This window comes from Myxocyprinus asiaticus, chromosome 24, assembly GCF_019703515.2.
Source record: "Myxocyprinus asiaticus isolate MX2 ecotype Aquarium Trade chromosome 24, UBuf_Myxa_2, whole genome shotgun sequence".
Lineage (NCBI taxonomy): Eukaryota > Metazoa > Chordata > Actinopteri > Cypriniformes > Catostomidae > Myxocyprinus > Myxocyprinus asiaticus.
In genome coordinates, this window is record NC_059367.1 from 32,140,049 (window position 1) to 32,161,963 (window position 21,915).

Consider the following 21,915-nt stretch of genomic DNA (forward strand, 5'->3'; position numbering starts at 1 on the left):
CAATCTGACATTAGTTGCCCATTCATTTGCACTGTTGGGGGATTCTGTGAACTAATGTGCTGCTTCAGGCATGCGATTTGTGAAACAGTTGTCACACTTCGCTTGTAAGTATTAAGGAATAAATTCTGACTGGATAAACTTTTAGTTTTTCTCTATTTGTTTGTAGATTAATTAAGAGTGGAAAGCGATTAAAGATAGAGAGGCAAAAAGATGATTGAGAATGAAAGGATAAAAAATATTTATTTATTTGGCATGTTACGCCAGCAGAGAAGGCTTTGCTGGCCCTGAGAATTCGCCACTGCAGGTTTGGTTTCAGGTTGACAAATCAAACCAACCCAATCAGGCTTACTATTTTCCATGATGCAGCTCATAAACTTTCTGTCAACTCAGGCTTCAAGCCTGACATTAAGATTAGATTATGTGCTCGTGCACATGAATGAGTGAGGTTTGCAGCACACAAACTATCGTGTGAGAGAACGCGATTCACGCAAGAGGTGGGATTTACCTCTCTGCTGAAAGCTGATGATTATGAAAATAATAATTTAAATTCATTTAAACTGTGCACAAGACATTATTTTAAAAATATATATATAAAAATCAAATTGCATTTACACTGCTCATGAGTTCAGCATGAAATTTGAAGACATAAAACACATGATTTACACAGTACAAGGGAAAACTGTAAAATTATGAATCAATTAAAGACAATTAATAATAATAACTATTATTAATAATAATTCCTTACATTTATATAGTGCTTTTCTAGGCACTCAAAGCACTTTACATAGTATAGGGGGAATCTCATCAACCACCATCCACATGGATGATGCAACAGTAGCCATAGTGCACCAGAACACCCACCACACACTAGCTATTGGTGGAGAAGAGAGATGAGAGAGCTCAAGAGGACTGCTGCAAACAAATTCTTACTGTGATATAAAAAAATATAAAACAGCTGGTATATCAATGCGTAAGTGAATTCATATAGGCCCACAACAAGAACACACAGGCTTATTCATTTTAAAAGCTACAATTTATTTTATAGTAAAAAACAGTAACATTTAGAAAGATGTAGTTCATTTATAAGAAATTGCTAAACATTTCATGCCAAATAGATTAGAAAATACATTTAAGTTTTGGGCAGATAGAGGTCTGAAAAGATATCAGCAACTGTTCACTGATAAAGGAAGGGATATCTTTTCAAACCTAGCAAAAAAAGGATGAGCTCCCAAATTCAAACGTTTTTTTTTTTAAATTATTTACAGGTAAGAAGATATTTATTAACAGAAGTTAAAGTAAAAGAAATAAAAAGGGAAATGCATCCATTAATAAATTATATAATTGATACATACAATACAACTACTCCAATAAAAATGTTAGGAATTGTAAAGTGATATAATTTTATTCAGAGTGTCCTGTATATGAAATAAAAATTGGTCAGCAAGACTGGGAAGAAATATCATATAATACATTACTACTCAATCCAGTGATTGGAGGGAATATTCTTGGAAGATAAAAATGAGATTTTTTTATAACACCTGTTATTGAAATGTGGATTTCTAAAATGTTATTTATAAAGTGTGCTTTAAGAGACACGGGGGAGTGACTTGATTGCATCAGAGATGTGATTTACTTGAATCCAGATACAATACACAAAACAGACAGATAACATGTACATGTCAGGGCTCTGCCACAAAGAATCAGATTTAGCTTTATTGCCAAGTATGCTTACACATAAGGAATTTGTCTTGGCGATAGAAGCTTCCAGTGCACAAACAATACAACAACAAGACAGAGATAATAATAAAAATAGAATAAAAATAAAAAGCGAATAGAAAGTATAAGTATATATAGAAATACACAATATGGCAATAAGACAAAAGGGAAAAACCTAAAACTACGGGCAGAACCCTGTACTCAAATCTTTGGTTGTCATGTTTTTTTAACAGATTCCAGAGGAGTCATTGTGTTACTGAGTCATAGTGTTGCTCAAACCTTATTGTTATTTCAGTGTGTTTCATTTTGTTAACAGATTCCAGTGGGCGGCCTGTATGTGACAAATGTAAGCCTAGCTTTTCTGGACCAACATGCAATGTGTGTATCGACGGTCTCTTCAAATCATCAGGTGTGTGTGTGCCCTGCGACTGTAACGGGAATGCGGATCTTCGCTCCAGGCCTCAAATATGCCACCCTGAGACCGGGCACTGTCACCGTTGCATCAACCACACAATGGGCGCACACTGTGATATCTGCGCCCGTGGATATGTAGGGGACGCCCGCTCCCACAACTGCACCCGGAGAGGTACGAAAACTTAGCCCAGGATTTCTGGGGAAAATGGGAAGATACAAACAGATAGTCATGAATTCTGCCCTACAAATGCAAAGCGCAGTAACTACACTAACAGTGAAACAGAGAAAAAAGTATTTTCTTTGTTCAGCCAAATGTGGATTATAAAACAGTCACATTTTATCTGAATCTGAATATATTTGAGCCAAACCTATCTGTCACAGGACAGATCATAATCAAAGAGACCTGATTTAGGTCACAACTCAATTTTGTCTAAATGTGTAGTTTTAGTGTAGGTTTTTTTTTTTTTAACGTGTCATTTAGTGGCGGCTGAATATAAAATCAATAATACATCAATAGGGTCTTTGAAAAATACGTTTGTTCAAGATGATAAAAATTGTATATTTTTAAAAAATCTAGTGACAGAAACACGTGTTAAGGTCGTTGAAATTGAATATTTGTGTCCATGTTGGTTTCATTCATTTTTAAAAAACATAACATTTTCTACAAAATGTTTTTAATAATTTTAAAAATGTCAGTTGGTGTAACCATCAAGAAAAGGTATTCAAATACTTTTTATTTTTCAAGGTGAAAATATTTTTTTGCAAATAATTTTTAAGTCACAAATATCAAGAAGTTTCTTAGGGTTGCTCGATTTGATAAAATGTGCCTTTTCATAAAAATGTCAAAGTATCTGATACATTTTTTTTAAAAACTTTACACAGTCATGGGGTTCTAAAGAGGTCCTCTCTGTTTTATGGTCTTCTTGTCACATGACAACAGAATTGATACCTGCATGTTGGTTACACCACCTGACTTGATTTGGTGGTCAATGTTTTTTTTTGTTTTTTTTATATTAACAAAATTATTTCACTTTTTTTTTTTTTTTTTTTTTTTTTAAGAAATAATAATAATAAAAAAGATTATTCCAAACTACACATTTCTTTTTTGAAGATTTTCAGCTTTTATTAAGACTTTGAATTTTATCCATACAAATACACCAATTACACATTTTTTACTTAAATCTGCAGAAAACAAATCAAAATGACTTTGAATTCAGGAACTGAAAACATGTTCATCATATTAGAGGTGCATTCAAATATTTGTTGTGTGTGAACTGCATTTTTAATGTATTTTTAAATAAATTAATAGAGACAATAATCAGTCACCAGTAAATTTGTGATCAGAATTTCTGTCCATCCAAAAGTAATAAGTACTGAACTAAAAAAAATAACACAGAAGAATATACAGTCGTGGATATCTAGTTTACTTGGTGCCAGGTGCCTCAAACAAAACTCTAAATATCTTTCAAAGACTTGATGTCATAAACCTTTCAAACCTTGCCAAATCCAGTGATTAGTACTTTCTCAGAAGTGTTCATTTTTGCAGCTTTAATTAATTAAACACAATTAATTTACAGGCAGATTGACAGAAACCTTACCTGACTCCTGAAACCTCAGTAGAAGCCAGCTAATCAGTTTGGAATTTTAATTTTGGCAATTTCCAAAATTTTATTGCTTTCCAGTTTTGTATGCAATATGTTTCAAATGGTCAGGGAACACACTGTGGGTGGTCAGTGGGACGGAGATTACCACCAATTTAAAATCACTATAAAAAAATAGAGATATGAGAACCTGGTGATGAAACATTATTCATCAATACAAACTCATGATGGCGTCATCTCAAAGGTATTTTATGTAATGGTTGCTAGGGACCTTGCTTGGGTCATTGACTAAATGAGTCATGACAAATTAATGCAAGCTTCGCTGTAGTGTGAATCATTTTTAATGATTTTATTACACCACTCGCACTTTTACCATACTGATGATAAAGATTATGAGTGAGGATAAATATTTTTAGTGAAATGAAATAGGAAGAAACAGAATATAACAGTATGTAAAATTCATACATACTGTATTGCAACCTTACTTTTTATGCTGTTGTTTCCTCTCTGTGAGTGTGCAGCAGAGGAACTCAATACTCAGTGAAACGCCAAATTTCACTTATTTCAGTATTATATTGTGTAACATTACTTAGATACTGTAAATACTACTATCTGTTTTCCCTTTTTATTGTCAGAATTTTATTCCTTTTCTTATATTCTTTTAACTCAATTCTCTTTTTTTTTTTTTTTTAAATGCACAATTTAAGTTGGAGCTGACCTGCAGAAATTTTTTTTTACTGCTCAAGCACCACAAATAGGGTACAATGGGGCTAAAGAGACTTTTGATTTTATTTTCTCCCAAAACAATAAACAGCAACAAAAACCACCACAGAACTTTCCTTAACACTTTTTTGTCACTATACACTGCAAAATATTCCTGATATTCCCAAAATATTACTTGCAATGTCTAAAGTTTGAGTTAATTTGAAATAATATTTAATCATTTTTAAAATGTTGCAAATGAATGTAGCGAATGAAAATCCCTGAAATGATCACATTTATTTTGAGACAAAATACTTATTTGTCATTTTCAGTTTTGTTCAAGGTGATTAACTCAAAAGTTTTTTAATAACTGTCCAGTAAGTGAAAGGATAGTATTTGGGATAAAAAAGCCCGCTCCCACAACTGCACCCAGAGAGGTATGAAAACTTAGCCCAGGATTTCTGGGGAAAATTTTTCAATGGGCTTGAACATTCATCGTCCCACAGCTCTTCCTCAAATGGAGAATCTTCCCTTTTTAGAATACGTTTGAACCACCCTAGCCATACATCTCTCACTCTTGTCATCCCCCAAGACAAACCCTGTCTCCACACCTTCCACGGCCCCTGTCACCAAGGTAACTCCACTCCTTTTCCCTCTTTCACTGTGAATTATGGCAGGAACCCCAGGCCACAGCCAGTGCCCATGCCTGCCACGGTTAACGAGCCAGTGTCCATGCCAGCCACAGTTAACGAGCCAGTGCCCATGCCAGCCACGGTTAACAAGCCAGAGCCAATGCCTGTAGCCTCGACTGTCCCAGAGGCAATGCATGTAGCCTCGACCGTCCCAGAGCCAGTGCCTGTAGCCTCGACCGTCCCCGTAACCACACTCCCTGCTGGCCAGAAGAGAAGGAAAAGGACACCTTCTCCCCAGTCTCTGCCTGTGCTCACGACCACGGAGGTCGTTCCCCAGTCTCTGCCTGTGCTCACGACCACGGAGGTTGTTCCCCAGTCTCTGCCCGTGCTCACAACCACTGAGGTCATTCCCCAGTCTCTGCCCGTGCTCACGACCGCAGAGGTCGATCCCCAGTCTCTGCCTTTACTCCCTTCCACGGCTCTCAGCCCCGAGCCTTCCACGGCTCCGCCTGCCTTAGCCGAGCCTCTCCAGGCTCTGCCTGCCTCCGTCGAGCCTTCCTTGGCTCCGCCCTCTGTGTCTCCTACTGCTCTGCCCTCAATCTCTGGATCTCCCCCTTCTACAGCTCTTCCCATTCCACCACGCTCTCCACTACCTGTGTCTCCACCAATACCCCAATCCTCCTGTGTCTCCACCAGCTCCTCCTCCGGTTCTTCCCCTTGAGACCCAAATCTTCCATCCTCCTGTGGCTCCGTCTCCGGACCCATCTCCGGCTCTGCCATCGAGACCTCAAGTCCCTGCTCTGTGGCCACCTCCCAGGCCTCCTGTCCCTGCTCTGTGGCCGCCTCCCCGGCCTCCTGACCCAGTCCCTGTCCTGCGGTCGCCTCCCAGGCCTCCTGACCCAGTCCCTATCCTGCGGCCGCCTCCCAGGCCCCTGGATCCATTCCCAGCCCTGAAGCCGCCGCCCCCCAGGCCCCAGGATCCATTCCCAGCCCTGAAACCGCCCCCCATGCCTACTGTTCATCTTCCTTGGATCCTTCCTCACATTCTGCGTCACCCTACCCTCATCATCCGTCTTTGGGGTGCCAGGAGTCGCCATTTTGGGGGGGGGGGTAAATGTCACAGTTATTCACCGTTCTGCTCCTTGGACTCGTATTTTGATATGGTTTTTGTGTCATCCTTAGTTTCCCCTGGACCACACTTCCCATAATGCACTGCCCTCATCACTGCCATCTGTTCCCATTCTTCCTCACCTGTTCTCCATTCCCTCATCAGCATCTTGTTGTATAAATATCCTCTAGTTTTTCCCATTCCTTGTCAGTTCTCGTATTGTTACGTTGTGTTAAATTGTAGCTTAGTTGATTTATGAATTATGTTCCACTCCAACGTGATTTCTTGTTTAACTCCTTGTATGATGTCCACTCCTGCGTCTCCAGTTAAAAGATTGAAAGTTAATTTACTCCTGCATCTCCTCTCTTCCACTCCAAGAACCAATGTTACACCTGGTGATGAATCATTGTTAATCAATGAAATGACACCATCATGAGTTTGTAAATGTATTTGTTGTAATGGTTGCTAGGGGCCTTGCTTGGGTCATTGACTAAATGAGTCATGACAAATGAATGCAAGCTTCACTGTAGTCTAACATACATACTGATGATAAAGATGAGTGAGGATAAATATTTACGGTTCCATTTCACCGAATTGCAACCTTACCTTTTATGCTGTTGTTTCCTCTCTGTGACTGTGCAACAGAGGAACTCAATACTCAATGAAACGCCATATTTCACTTATTTCAGTATTATATTGTGTAACATTACTTAGATACTGTACATACTACTATCTGTTTTCTCTTTTTATTATCATAATTTTATTCCTTTTCTTATATTCTTTTAACTCAGTTCTCTTTTTTTTTCTTCAAATGCACAATTTAAGTTGGAGCTGACCTGCAGAAAAATAATTTTACTGCTCAAGCACCACAAATAGGGTACAAAGGGGCTAAAGGCACTTTTGATTTTATTTTCTCCCAAAACAATAAACAGCAACAAAAACCACCACAGTACTTTCCTTAACACTTGTTTGTCACTATACACTGCAAAATATTCCTGGTCCATGAGATCATTACTTGCAATGTCTAAAGTTTGAGTTAATTTGATCTAATATTTAATCATTTTTAAAATGTTGCAAATTAATGTAGCAAATGAAAATCCCTGAAATGATCCCATTTATTTTTAGACAAAATACTTATTTGTCATTTTCAGTTTTGTCCAAGGTGATTAACTCAAAAGTTTTTTAATAACTGTCCAATAAGTGAAAGGATAGTATTTGGGGTAAAAAAGCCCTGCAGTTGCAGGGGCTAATGGCCCCCATAAAACACATTGTTTTTCTTAAGTTGGGCAAATAGATTTGTTAAGAAAAATGTTCAAAATGGGCTTACATTGACTGATACAATCACAGTGGAGATTAATTTGTTTATAGAATACTTGAGATGTTATGAAATGCCAAATGTGATTAAAATGAATAGAAAATGGTTAACCCTTTGCAGAAGTAGTTATTTTGAGGAAGCATTACCATAATTTGTTACTCCAAAAAGCATCTTGCTGTCTCAAAATATTAGTTGACAAATTGTGCCCTATAACTATTGTACCTATATTTACACAATATCACAGTAACCCCTCTGCTGGCCTGTTACCCCAAATTCACCATAAAAAAAAAAAATAATTTTGATGAAAACAACCTTCCGTTATTGTTTCTTTTCACACAACTGATGTTGTTCCATTAATATTCATTAAAAAGACATTTATTTTTTCAATCTTGATACACTTTGTTACAAATAAATGACTTTGACATACATATTTTATTAACCCCTTGTGGGAAATTGCAATGCAAAAGTAGACACCATATACACAAAGTTATATATTGCACAGTTATGGATTATTTGCAGATCCTCTTGACAATAAATTGCATAACATCTGCCATGGCATTTAGCTCATGTCTGTTAGCTTTGAGGTCATCTATATGCTAATGCACTTCTAAAAGCTGACAAAATTAACTTTTAGCAGATATATACATTTAAAATGTCTTTGTCTTCATGGAAAACATACCAAAAATATGAATGACTCATCTTGCACTATAGATTATTGTCCAATCAGATGCTCTCTAGAATGTCCCTCCCCTTAATACAGGAAGACCAAGTAGCAAATCATGGTTAATGGTTGTAATGTAACTAAACCTTTTCATATTGGGTTGGAATGCATAAGTAAACTATAGCAGGGTAAACTTTTATAGTGGTGAATGGAAGACCATGGCAAATATTATTTTTGCATTCCAGTCTGCTCCGACAGCAAAATAAAAAAATCCACTATTACACTTCCATGACATTTAAAAAAAAAAAGAGGAAAAAATATAGAGAAATGTATTACAGAAGTCAGAACAGAGAAAAATGCTAAATTTACTGTCATTTCCACAGCAGCTGTATATGAAACCCTATCACAGCAGTGGTGACTTTTTAATTATTTTTTTAAATTAATGCCAGGATAAAATTACATAAAGAATCATGTTTTAAAATTACATTACTTAAATCGAAAATGCATAACTTTTTTGCTGGATTAATGCTGCTAAATAAGGCAGGAACGCGTCATCACAGTCTGCGAAAAGGATCCATTGGCTTTTTGGGAGCAAGGGACTAGCTATATGATATTCAGCAACCAACACAGTCAACACAGCAAATAAACCCATTTCTTTGGGTCTTGAATACAATTTTAAATGACATGCCTTTTGCATAGTATACCTCATGCGACCCCACGTACACATGAGTGGATGTTGTATTTTGGCTTTGCTATACACAACACATAATTTAAATCGACTGATCTCAGTTCAGAAGACTCTGTGCTGTCAGTGCTGTCAGGGTTAAACTTTCATGACAAAACATGGCGCTGATCACATCTGGTAAGTGTAACGTGTAGACACAAGAACAGACGATGAAGTGAGAACCCAAGTGCAGTTTATTTACATGAGTGTTATCCAAAAACGTGAATCCAAACAAAACATACTTAAACGACTAAACTTGACACAATGTTACAATAACACAACACATGACAAATGACAATTGCAAACATGAGGGCTTAAATACATGAACATGGTAACTACAAAACAGAGACAACTAATGAAAAGACTAAACTAATGAACTTGAAAACAAAGCAATGAAACAAGTACCAATGATAAAACAGATAACAAGACTATTAAACATATACCAATGAAGAGACAGGACTAATAAACATAGTGGAACAAGAGGGTCACATGACAGTAACATGACAAGGAACCAATAAGAACAAAACACAAAAACATGGCAAGAACAAGGAACTTAGTTTTCAAAATAAAAGACAAAAAAACAAAAACACACGAAAACGTGACAGTAAGGGGCCGTTTACACGACAACGTTTTCAACTAAAAACTGAAAACTTTTTATGCATTTTGGCTGTTCGTTTACACGACAACGGCATTTTGGAGCCTGAAAACACAAACTTTTGAAAACAGGTTTCAGAGTGCACGTTTTTGAAAACTATGGCGTTATCGTCTCTGTGTAAACATACAAAAACAAATTTGTGAAAACGTTGACATCATGCGCACACGTATTACGTGTTCAATCTATAGGCATGCACGTGAGTACTTCAAAACAATGCGTGAGACATTCAAAACTACAATGGCGGACTACAGGACTGTGTTTGTGCTGCTCAAGATTTTGTCCAGACAAAATTGCTCGATGTTTTCGCCATCTTCATTGTTTGTATTCACCGCTCTGTGGAAGAATGCTTATGTGTGCAGTGTTTCTTTACAAAGTGACATCGCCAACTACTGGCCTGGCATGCATAATACAGCGTTTTTAGTCGTTTTCACAGATCCATGTGAACGGGGATCGTTTTGACAACGTTGTCGTCTGTACGTGAAACTTTTCAAAAACTCAAAGGAAAAACGTTTCCTTTTTTAGTACATCGTTGTCATGTAAATGTACCCTAAGAAACCTAATTAAGGTTTCAGAGGCTTTATATGGAGTTAGGATGAAAATAAGGTACATTTTGAACTGATCTGAGTACAGTACAGACAGACAGCACACTGGATGTTAAGTCATTCACTAAATAGGGAGCATCCTATAGCTTTCCTATAGAAGCCAACTGCATTCAATCCAAACTTCCTATCAAAAGTTCAGTTTCAGGCTGCAGATGATGTTTAAACCACTCAACATGGCTGACAGACATGGGACAATGATAATCAGAACATAGATTCAGAATTTATAATGTATAATTTTATTTTAACATGGTTGGCAGTGATTGGACGAAGCTGGCCATTACTTGTATCAGAATTAATTATGCTAATTTCTGATTGGTAAAATGCTTCAGCACTGGCTGTCACTTGTTTGTTTGACAGTGCAAAGAGAGAACATTGAGATTTTGTTGCCAAAGAAGGAAAAAAAAAAAAAAAACATTGTAACATAAAAGCCAAATCAAGTCAAATAATTTTTATTTGTATATTTTTTATTTGTGCTTTCCCCAATACACATTGTTCCAAAACAGCTTTACAGAAAATCAGATATAATGTCTGTAATATCTCAAAAACATGAATAACCAACACTCCTGAAAACATAATAAACAATTTGATAAAAAAAAAAAAAAAAAGAATCGTACTTTCTATAGCTTAGTATCATTTAAAATTTCGCAACTTAGTTCCCGCTGTCCACATGTGGACATACATTTTTAGGAAACTATTTGCTCTAGGATTAAATTTTTTTGTTGTTGCATTTTTATTAGATGCTACTAGTTACAAATCAAAAAGGGAAATGGAAAATACATACAGCAGTCACGCTCGGGTCTAAGGAGGATATCAAAAGAAAAAAAAACATATTTACATTTTTCTTTTTTTCTTTTTTTTGCCTGGTAACCAAAATTTTATGTAGATGTTTATGTCGTAAAACTTAAATAACTTTTTTTATTCAAGTGACAAGTATTATTTAACATTACTGAATCAATCTGACTACATTGTTAGGTACACAAACAAAAATATTTAAGGGTTTGTTCAAGTAGAAATATCTCCTTAAGGTAATTTGCAGGTTACCACTTGATAAAATGTATGGCTGTGTTGTACATGCAGATCCCATGAACATGCATGGGTTTTAGCAAAGTCTGGCACTTTTTTCTAAAAAAATAAAAGTTCATAATTTTTCACTTGTATCCTTTATCTCTGCAAATCCACTAAGCATTTTTATCATTTACTCTCTCTCTCTCTCAGCTGTGAAAATCCTCCCAACTCAAGACATCAAGACCTCCACTGCCGAAAATCCCAAATCCACACGTTCCATTCTTTCCACACCTCCATTTTGCCTCCTCACTTCCTCCTTCCCCTCCACCACCACCCACCCCAGCCTCCCGACCCTGCAGTCCGGCACTGTAGACTCTGCAGGACACAACAGCACAGCTTCGGCCCTGACCGTGGTGTCCTGGACGCAGTTTAACATTATCATTCTCGCTGTCATCATCGTCGCCGTCGTTCTCCTCATGGGCTTCGTCGGAGGCGTGTATACGTATCGCGAGTATCGGAACCGTAAACTGAATGCCCCTTTTTGGACCATTGAGCTTAAGGAAGATAACATCAGCTTCAACAGTTACCATGACAGCATCCCGCACGCGGACCCTAATGTACTATTAGAGGAGGAGCCATGCGTGGTAGCAGCCAATGGGCAGTTAGCGCTAGCCACTGCCGCCAACATGTACAAAGCGTGAAAAAGTTGTCACGATTATATCTGCTCTGGGAGCCAAACTTACTTGTTTATTTAATTCTACATATTATTTAGCTCCCCTATGAGGTCCCATTGCATATCCTCATGCAACCTGTTCTCACAAAAGATATTTCCTGTACCATTTTGGAGGACTCTATTAAATTCAAGACAAGCCATTAACATATTACATTATGGTAGCCCATAAACGCATAGAAAATAATTATTTACAAGAACATTTTGTGCTGCCTCTTAAATGAGACTCTAAGCTTTTTGTGTTTGAGTTTAAAGACAGTTCAGTTGAAACTTCTACATGAATAGGGCTTCATCTCCCCTATTAAATAGGCATGGAACTTGACAGACCTTTGGACCAGCACAGCAGGATAATGACAACTAATACTGTTGTCTGTATAGGAAGCCAACAAGTTTTTGAGACAATAACTCTACTCTTAAAAACCGCCGGGCATACGCATGGAACTAAGGACAATTACATAAGCTTTTTATACATCCAAACATCTTTACTCAGAAAAGATAGGAACTTACAAGTTCAAAATGAACAAGGCTTTTGTAAAGATACCAAGGCTGCCAATCAGGTGATATTTGTTATGGAGGAAAAGTATGTCAGTGCAAAGCGGCTATCTTTGACTTGGACTATTTCGTACACACATCAAAGGCAGCGCTTTGAAATGCAGTCTTTGCAATATAGTTTCCCGTTTCTTGCAAAGATCAGAGGAAATATTTGTTACAAATTGGAACCAAAAGCAAACATGTTACATAACTGTCATACCTGGGTTACTGGTAATACTCGCACCTGTTTCAGCCTTACTGTGTTTGTGTTTGTGTATGTTTGTGTGGGTGTGTATGTATGTGTGTGGGAGAGAGAGGGTGGAGACAGTTTCAATTCTAACTGTGTGGAGCTGGATTCTACGCAGGAATGTACAAAAAGACAGTGTGAGCATGGATAGATTCTGCTGCATAGTATCACGAATACTTATTTAAATATTTGACACAATATTGTAGACACGAAAGCCATGTAAGCATAAAAAGACACAGTAGTGTACAATATTCTGACTTTTAGAGGACATTGTGAAGTGTGTTTGGGAACCTATAAGGTACAACAGAGGACACAATTTGTTTTTTCACCTCCATTTGTCCAAAAGGACACTTTTAAATGTGATTTGGGATCATTTTGATGATTTGGACAAAGGACTGGTCTTTTTAATTGAATTACTGTGTTGTTGTTTTTAACATCATTTTGACTACTATTTATTTATCCTTTGTGTTTTGTCTCTGTTCTTATTTTATTGCTGTTTTTCAATCATCATGCTGCATTGTACAGTGTACCATACTGAATGCAAACTCTTGTGAATTGTGAGCACAACCTCATTGACAAGACATGTTGGAAGTCTTATTTCCTCCTCTGGAGTCTTATTTTCTGTCTATTTATTAAGTCAGGTTACACATTAATAATTCACTGTATATGGGATGTCTGTGGAAAATACTGTATTTTCTCATTCCTGAGTTGTCAAATGACAGAAATTAAAGGATTATTGAATCAAAATATATGCCTAAATAAGACAGTATATTTTTCAGACTGAATGCAAGTGAATTGAGTGCTTTGCAATTCCGTAGAATAGTGATTTGGAATTTTAGACACACCTCAATATTTTTAATCACAGGACTCTTAAAAAAAAACCTTTTTAAAACCTACTGCTGTGCATGTTTTCCAGGTTCCATCATACCTTTCAAAAAACTCCTGAGAATAGAAACCTTAAGGCATGTACAGATGTCACGACAGTCTTTGTTCCTCAAGTGAGTAGCTAAATTCAGCTTAGTGGATGAGGCAAGAGCAATCATTCCCAGAGAGCTGCTGGCAGACATCCAGACCTATATCTGGTTGAAATCCTCTTCATATTCAGTTAGAACGATCTGAGCTAATCATGATCAAATCAGCTCTTTTGATAGATGTTTTTCCACATTTGTGGATTGTTTCTTGAAATAAATGAATGCCATATACACGCAAATCATCCAAAGTGTTTAAGTTACTTTCTTTTATAGGTTTACTGAGTATTTGTTTGTGTACTAATGTCAGTGACAGATACAGTAGCAAGAAAAAGTATGTGAACCCTTTGGAATTAGCTGGTTTTCTTCATTATTTGGTCATAAATCTTCATCAAAGTCACAAGTATAGACAAACACAATGTGCTTAAGCTAACAACACACAGTTATAATCGTTCATGCCTTTATTGAACACATCCCTATTAAGCATTCACAGTGCTGTGGAAAAAGTAAGTGAACCCTTGGATTTAATAACTGGTCGATCCTCCTTTGTCAGCAATAACCTCAATCAAGCATTTCCAGTAGCTACATATTAGACCTGCACAACATTCAGAAAGAACATTTTGGATCATTCTTGCTTACAAAATCCTGTAGGATATCTTGATAAACTTGGAAATGTGGTTTTCACTTGATGATGGCAAGCGGTCCAGGCGCCAAAGCAGCCCCAAATCATGATGCTCCCTCCACTGTACTTCACTGTTGGGATGATGTTTTCATGTTGGTATACGGTGTACTTTTCATGCCATACGCAGTGCTATGTGTTTCTCCCAAAGAATTCAACCTTAGTTTCATCAGTCCACAAATACTTTTACCAGTAGCGTTGTGGTGTCAAGGTGGTCTTTTTCAAACTTAAGGCATGCAGCAATGTTTTTGTTGGAAGGCAGCGGCTTACTTCAGGACACCATGCCTGTTTAATGTTTTGCGTATAGTATACTTTCAAGATATATGTCAACCAGTTCCAATGATTCCTTCAATCTTTAGCTGTCACTCTAGGGTTCTTTTTTTACCTCATTGGGCATTCTGTGGTGTGCCCTTTGAATCACCTTGGCTGGATGGCCACTTCTAGAGAGAGTAGCCACAGTACTAAATCGTCGTCATTTATAGACAATTTGTCTAACTGTGGATAGATGAATATTTAAGCTCCTCTAGATAACTTTTTAACCTTTCCAGGTTTATGCAAAGCAACAATTCTTGATCGTAGGTCTTCTGAGATCTCTTTTTTGAGAGGCATGGTCCACGTTAACAGATGCTTCTTATGAATAGCAAACTTAAAATATTTGAGCGCTTTTACAAGTCAAAGTAGCTCTAACCCACACCCTCAATCTCGTTCCATTAATTGGATGCCAGGTTTGCCAACTCCTGACTTGCTTTAGTTGACGTCATTAGCCTATGCATTTAAAAACTGTACTTTTTCCAACCTACACTGAATGTTGGAATGTTGTATTTAATATGTACAAGAACAATACAATAATTTGTTTTATCAGTTAAAACAAATTTATACATAAATGCAGGCAATTCCAAGGGGTTCACATACTTTTTCTTGCCACTGTACTACACAGTTTCAACTAGTGTGAAACTGACACTAGTTGTATTACCCCTTTTTAATTTTAGATGCAGACACAATAAATTACCAGCGGCAGGCCATGCATTAAAAGTCTAGGCCTTCAGTGTGATTCATGCCATTAAGAAAACACAGTTTCACAATGAATAAGACACCCTATGCCTTTGGGCATCATACATTATGTCACAGCTAACTAGTAATACCAATTGACATTTTAAAAACACGTCCATGCACGAAAGCCAGAACTTGAAACAACTCATATTGCTCAAGCAAGCCTAATTTTAACTGCAGCATGACTGTTTTGTGAAATGAATGTCTCCCGAACAGACATTCAAAAATCATAATTTTTCATATGAATCTACCAAGGATGTCTATAATACCTGGAAAAATCTATCTAATAATATTTGCGATTTAAATTTTGCTTGCAGTAAATTTCGTTTTGTCAGGGTACACGGTTATGCTGTGTTCCATTCAAGTTGTAATGAATGGATATTCCTACTTGATATCTCCGACCATAAATCCATTCCATTCCCCAATATTTGGAACTGCAATGCACCCGTTAGCTTAGCAGGGGTTTGACTCTCATTAGAGATGTCTCCTAGCAACCCAACTGATGAACAATGCTGCAGCACTAGCATTTGTACTTCATGTGTACGATTATCAAAAGAGATTATAATGTTTTATACACCTGTTTCTGCAGGCGTTTGTTAAACATGCTTTAATATAATGTAATGTGGAAACAAACTCATTTATCGATATTACTTAATAAAGTGAATGTTTATCAATTACTTTGTAAATCTCCCTGAGTGTCGCCATGTTTGTGTGACACCATGCCCCTGCATCTCGGCAAAATCGGAGTTGAGAATTTCTGCATGAGCCTACAAGTTGTAATTCTGACTTCAAAATGCATTCCATTGCACTTTTCCTAGTAGGAAGATGTAAAATCCGACTTTACGCTGAATGCTCAAGCAGCCTAATTTACACTTCGAAAACTCCTGATGTTGCTATAACAATGCAAAAAGCACTTACCAATTTACTTGAAATGAAAATCAGTCCTCCTTTCCTGTTTAATAAATTAAGCAATCAAACGGTCATGCAGAACATCTCGGGTTTGTAAATCCATAAGGATCTCTTTCTCAACAGCAATACCAGCAGTGATGACAGCTGACTCGTCAGCAAGATCTCACGCTCTTCACTTTTTCAATTACGTACATCACTTAAAGTGTGAATGCGTCACTCAAGGCTAGCTAGAAGGCCTCGACCGGGACATATCCTAAAGATCACACCCACCAAGAACAAATAAATCAATCTGATTGGCTGATGAATCTGACAATCTGACATTAGTTGCCCATTCATTTGCACTGTTGAGGGATTCTGTGGAAATTCTGAAGGCCTGATGGGGCGCTCAGACTCAAGTGCTGCTTCAGGCATGTGATTTGTGAAACAGCCGTCACGCTTCGCTTGTAAGTATTAAGGAATAAATTCTGACTGGATAAACTTTTCGTTTTTCTCTATTTGTTTGTAGATTAATTAAGAGTGGAAAGTGATTAAAAATACATAGGCAAAAAGGTGATTGAGAATGAAAGGATGAAAAATATTTATTTATTTGGCATGTTACGCCAGCAGAGAAGGCTTTGCTGGCCCTGAGAATTCACCACTGTAAATTACAATAACATACAGAGAGGTACAAAAATTCACTCTGGCTGCCCTGCCAACAATGCTATCGAAGATTCGAGGATGCTCTGACGTAGTTGAAATAGGCGGCAATGTTCATTCGGAATGCTTGGTTTTGTGAACTATATTTAAAGGGGCCGCAAAACATCCAGACATGTCGACCGGTATCTTTTTGCCGACCTATCACAAGTAGCATATATCCTCATGAAATCTTTTAAATGTGAAAGTAAGGAATCGATCGATGGCAGAAAGTAATTAAATATATAAAGAAAACGCTGATGGTATAAATGTGTTACCGATTGATCAGGCAGCACGGTTTTGCATGCTATGGCGCCAAAATTAGCATGCAATATATTATATATAATATTATATAAACCATAATATCCACTTCATCAACTCACCTGGCATACCAACAGTTTCAGACACCTTTGTCCATGCATCATTTTTTTATTTTTTATTATTATTATTATTTTATATCCCTGTAAGCAAACAGGGTCAGATCGTATATTACGGGAAAACCCGCCACGGCAATAATTAGTTTCTCCTCAATTTTGTCTTCGGAACTACTGTAAATTGAATTTGGTGGGAACCAAAGTTTACACTGTTGTGTTCTCTAGACTTCGCTAGAGCGGAGCACTTCTTTATTCCAATAGGTTGCCGCGGAACCGCATCAAAGCTCATTACCATAATGTTGCCCGCACTTGAACTCTCCTCTGATGCCCACAATGCCCAAGATGCGCCGACCACGGACGCGCCGCTTCTCACTGAGAGACGCTGGCTGCCATAGAAAATGAATGACTTCCGGTCGATTTGACGCTCTCGACGCCTCTGGTCTGAACGCACCATTAGGCCCCTATAGGAGAAATGTTTCTATGCAAGTATTTTCATAAATTACATTATCAGCATAACAATGAGTGAAAGTTTGAAAAATTGAAATTAATTTAAGAATTATTGTATTTGGTATGTCCCCATTTTGCCTTAATGACAGCATGTACTAGAGGTGAAAAGGAAATCTGACCCTTTTTTAATTTATTACATTTACATGAGTTAACATGGTCAATGTCACAAATTTGCATATATGATTATGAAAAAAAAAAGTTCAATAAGCTTAAATAATTATACATGCAAGGGGTGATAGATGTGTATAACTGATTAATGGGTGTCCCATTTCTGTGGAATTTTTCACGTGCAGAGTCTGAGCCTTAGTATTACAAAGGAAAGCGAAGTACATTCTCTTCCATTTTGACAGATAAACCTAAATGCACAGAATTTGAACAAAGGACTGTCACATCAGAAACCTGTCAAAAGACAAACAACTGGTACCGTTCGATATGGTTGAGAAAATCATTAGATCCATCTTTGGCATCTGGAAATTGCCGAATCACAACAATAAACAGTAAGCAATGTGGCCAAAATTATACATCTACACACTTTGCGTATTTTGTGTGATCTGGTGTAGTGTTACAGCCAATAAATCTTCAATTAAACCTTTTTGATAACTTCGAGTGAAAAACATCTTAATTGGAATAAAGCTGCACCAAATAACTAAACACTTTGTGACAGATGATTGATAATAGTTTTTATGATTTGTATATACCAGTATATTTTAGAGATGATCAACTGAACCTTCAGACCCGGTTCTGATAGTAGCAAACATTTTATCAAGATACTGTTATGCTCAGAAAAGAGGACAACAGAAATGATGAACCCAAACGCCGATTTATTCAAGCACACAAACAAAACACGGGTATATACACGGAGCACAGAACTGGGTATCAAAAATAAAGGAGAAGTCAAACAAAATAATAACTTAACACAGGAGACATTCTTCAGGAAGAGTCACAAGGATGAGTGATACACACGTGAGGAGTCCAAACGAGACTAAACCAGGAATGGGAGAGGTGAGTGTTTATAGTGTCCTTGATGAGGTGGCTAATGGAAATCAAGTGAGGGTAATCAGTACTCAGGGAAGTTGGAGTTGGAGCAGGGAAGAGAGGAAGCAGAGACTGATGAGGGGCCTGACAGATACCTCATGTACTTAAATCATTTCATATGATTAGTCAGATTTATATTCAACTTTGAACTCTAAAAAGCAGGAAAAAATCTAGAACTACAAAAGCTAAAGTGTCATTCCTTTAATCTATTGTTAAAAGCCTTCGTCAATGGTTACCCATTTTGCTCTGTTAAGCTAAGGACTATTTAAGCTTCCATTTGGGGGCGATAGAGGAACCAAATTCGTAAAACCTAATTGATAGAACACAGCTGATCTTTAAAATGTGTATTTATCAAATGTATTATGAGCTATTATTAGATAAAAACCAGCTAAAATACAATTATTGTGCTAAAGCTTATCCCTTTGCAAAAAGAAAGCCCTAAAGATGTGATATCAGTTTGTGTTAAAAATTAACACAATCCAATAAAGATGACAAGCAGCAGATTTAGAAATAATTTTGAATATAAATTGTATTAATACACATAAAATACACATAAAATAGCATTTATTGGATTAGCTTTGACCAACAAGCTTTTTTAAAAACAATACATTCTAGTTCTAGTTTTGAGTGTATTCTACTGTAGTCCAACAGTTCCCATCTCAAAGCACTATATTCCCTCTGCATACAGAATTATCAAAAGAATGCATCTACTCTATGTTATGCACATTACTGTTGAGTCAATCTCTTGAGAACAGGGGAAAATCCAATGATCACACCCAAATTATTTTTGTAATGTCTTCTTTCACAATACACATTTTAGGGGGAAAGCACATTTTCAAAATAGATAGATGACATCATGGTCCAACAAAAGGTTTTTGCTTGACTAGGACACAATGTGTGCAAGGCAATATGACACCTCTGAGTTTTGGAGCTGAATGCAAACATTCTACTCACTGTCTGTATATGCCCTAGTGTCTATGAAACTGTAATCACCAAGTATGCAGAACTTTCTCCAGGTAAAACAACATTTTCTACATAACTTAAACCCACATGCCTAAATATTTGGTTCCTGCTCCAACACAGTGTAATATTTTTCTGCATTCTTCCTAACCCTTGTGTTGTGTTTGTTTGTGATAACACCTTTTGTGTTCCTGGTCAAAATTGACTGGCCCACTAAGATTGTTAATAAATCTCTCATATTGCATATATTATTTAAGGAATAATTGACGACGGACCATTGAATTGTTTAAAAATAATGCATACCCGAGGCGCGTCGTGACCGTTACACCTTGGGTGTGCATTATTTTTAAACAATTTAACGGGCCGGAGTCAATTATTCCGCTTATACCACGGTTACCACACCTTAACGCATCGTTCAGGGTTTTATTTTAAGAAATTTTTTGGTTTTCGTCCCTAAAATGCTCTTATGAGAGGAGCTACTTTATTTTGCCACAGATTCTGCGTATTACTTTAATACAGTCCGAGCCTTCATTACTAATTCGAAAACGTCATTTTAGAACTAGCAACGGAGGATTAGGAGGCTTGCATTGCTTTACTATAATTATAATTAATAATTCTATTTATTTATCACACATACAGTGAAATTCTTTTTTTTTTCACATATCCCAGCTAAGCTGGGGTCAGAGTGCAGGGTTAGCCATGATATGGTGCACCTGGAGAAAATAGGGTCAAGGGCCTTGCTCAAGGGCCCAACAGTGGCATCTTGGTAGTGCTGGGGCTTGAACCCCCAACCTGCTGATTAGTAACCCAGAGCCTTAACCACTGAGCTACCACTGTCCCTGCTTTACTGGAGCACTTACTGTAGTACTTACTGTAGTAATAAGATAGTTTGTATTTGAGGGATCGAAAGATGGGATTACCTTTTTTTGTTGCAGTTCTTGTCAGAAATAACATTGCTTCAAAATCGCCAAGGTGTGTGTCGCCATATTCCCGTTGTAAACATTTTAACTTTTTTTTCATCCCCACTGAGATGCAGGATTGTGCTGACATGAGGACTGTTTTTCTCTCACGAGTATGTTTGGGCCTTAAGTGTGTGCGTTATGCGTATAATGTCTGTGTGTCCACGAGTGTGTGAGTTTGTGTGTGAGAGGGGGAGCGCGAGGGTGTTTCCTACTGATCAAGTGTATCTTTGATACAGCTCAAGCCTTCATTGCTAATTCGAAAATGTCACTTAAGAACTAGCAACGGAGGATGCGCTGCTTTTCGGCATTGGAGTAACAAGGTTACGTGCATGTGTGTGTGTGTGTGTGAGCGTATGTAAATGCGGGGGAGACGAGGGAGCACGAGGGCTCTTTTTAACCTAAATTGAAATAAATTTAGGATATTTTAGACATTGTTTTGACGTTCTTAACCAATTTACTTTAACCAATGTCTTTGTTTTAATTAGTTATTTTGTTGTGGTAGCCTGTAGGGCTCTTTGAAATAACTGAAATAATTTGGCGAAGTGATATGGAACTAACTAACTAACTAACTAACTACCTAACTGCCTAACTATCTATCTATCTGCTGGGCCAGTGGGGGGCACTCCCTGCAGAAAATAAAAATATGTAATAAATTAATAACCACTTGCTTGATCTAAACAAGTGTCATTTTAAAGCGTAGAATCTGGACTTTACAATGCATATAGCTGATCCTACCAATGATTTATTAATGCTTTTTAATTTGCTGAAAAATTAGAATTGTTTTGTTCTCATAATTTGCTAATTTGTTATCACTATAATTATATTGTAGTGATATAGTTGGTAAAAACATAAAAAAGATGAGATAGGCATGCGTTAAATTGTTGGAAAGGTCTTAATTAGAAAAATGCAATGAGCAAATTTGTTTCACTCAGATGCCAAACTACAGTGAGTATTAGTGTAAGATATTCCCACTGACACACATAAATATAATAAACAGGAGTGTCTTTTGTTTTTACGTTTTTCCTTATTACTTCCTGAAAAATTCATATAACATAGACAATGACATATCGTAACTTACAGCAGACTATCCCCATTCAAACGACCTCAAACGTAAAATAATATAAGAAGATCTTTAAATATTCCTCCCAGAGTGTAC

At 37.1% G+C, this 21,915-nt stretch overlaps 1 protein-coding gene across 2 annotated transcripts in view; it reads left to right on the forward strand.

Annotated features, from left to right (window-relative positions):
• The window catches only part of LOC127415096 (multiple epidermal growth factor-like domains protein 9), a 50,433-nt gene extending 34,469 nt beyond the window's left edge, over positions 1-15,964 (forward strand). Inside the window, exons 5-6 of one of the 2 annotated variants that reach the window (XM_051653646.1) lie at positions 2,033-2,302; positions 11,346-15,964. In XM_051653646.1, the coding sequence (XP_051509606.1) occupies positions 2,033-2,302; positions 11,346-11,836 (761 nt within the window). In that variant the 3' untranslated portion in view covers positions 11,837-15,964. The remainder of the gene's footprint in view (positions 1-2,032; positions 2,303-11,345) is intronic. The other variant, XM_051653647.1, reaches the window with a different exon arrangement.
• Positions 15,965-21,915: the final 5,951 nt, after the last annotated feature.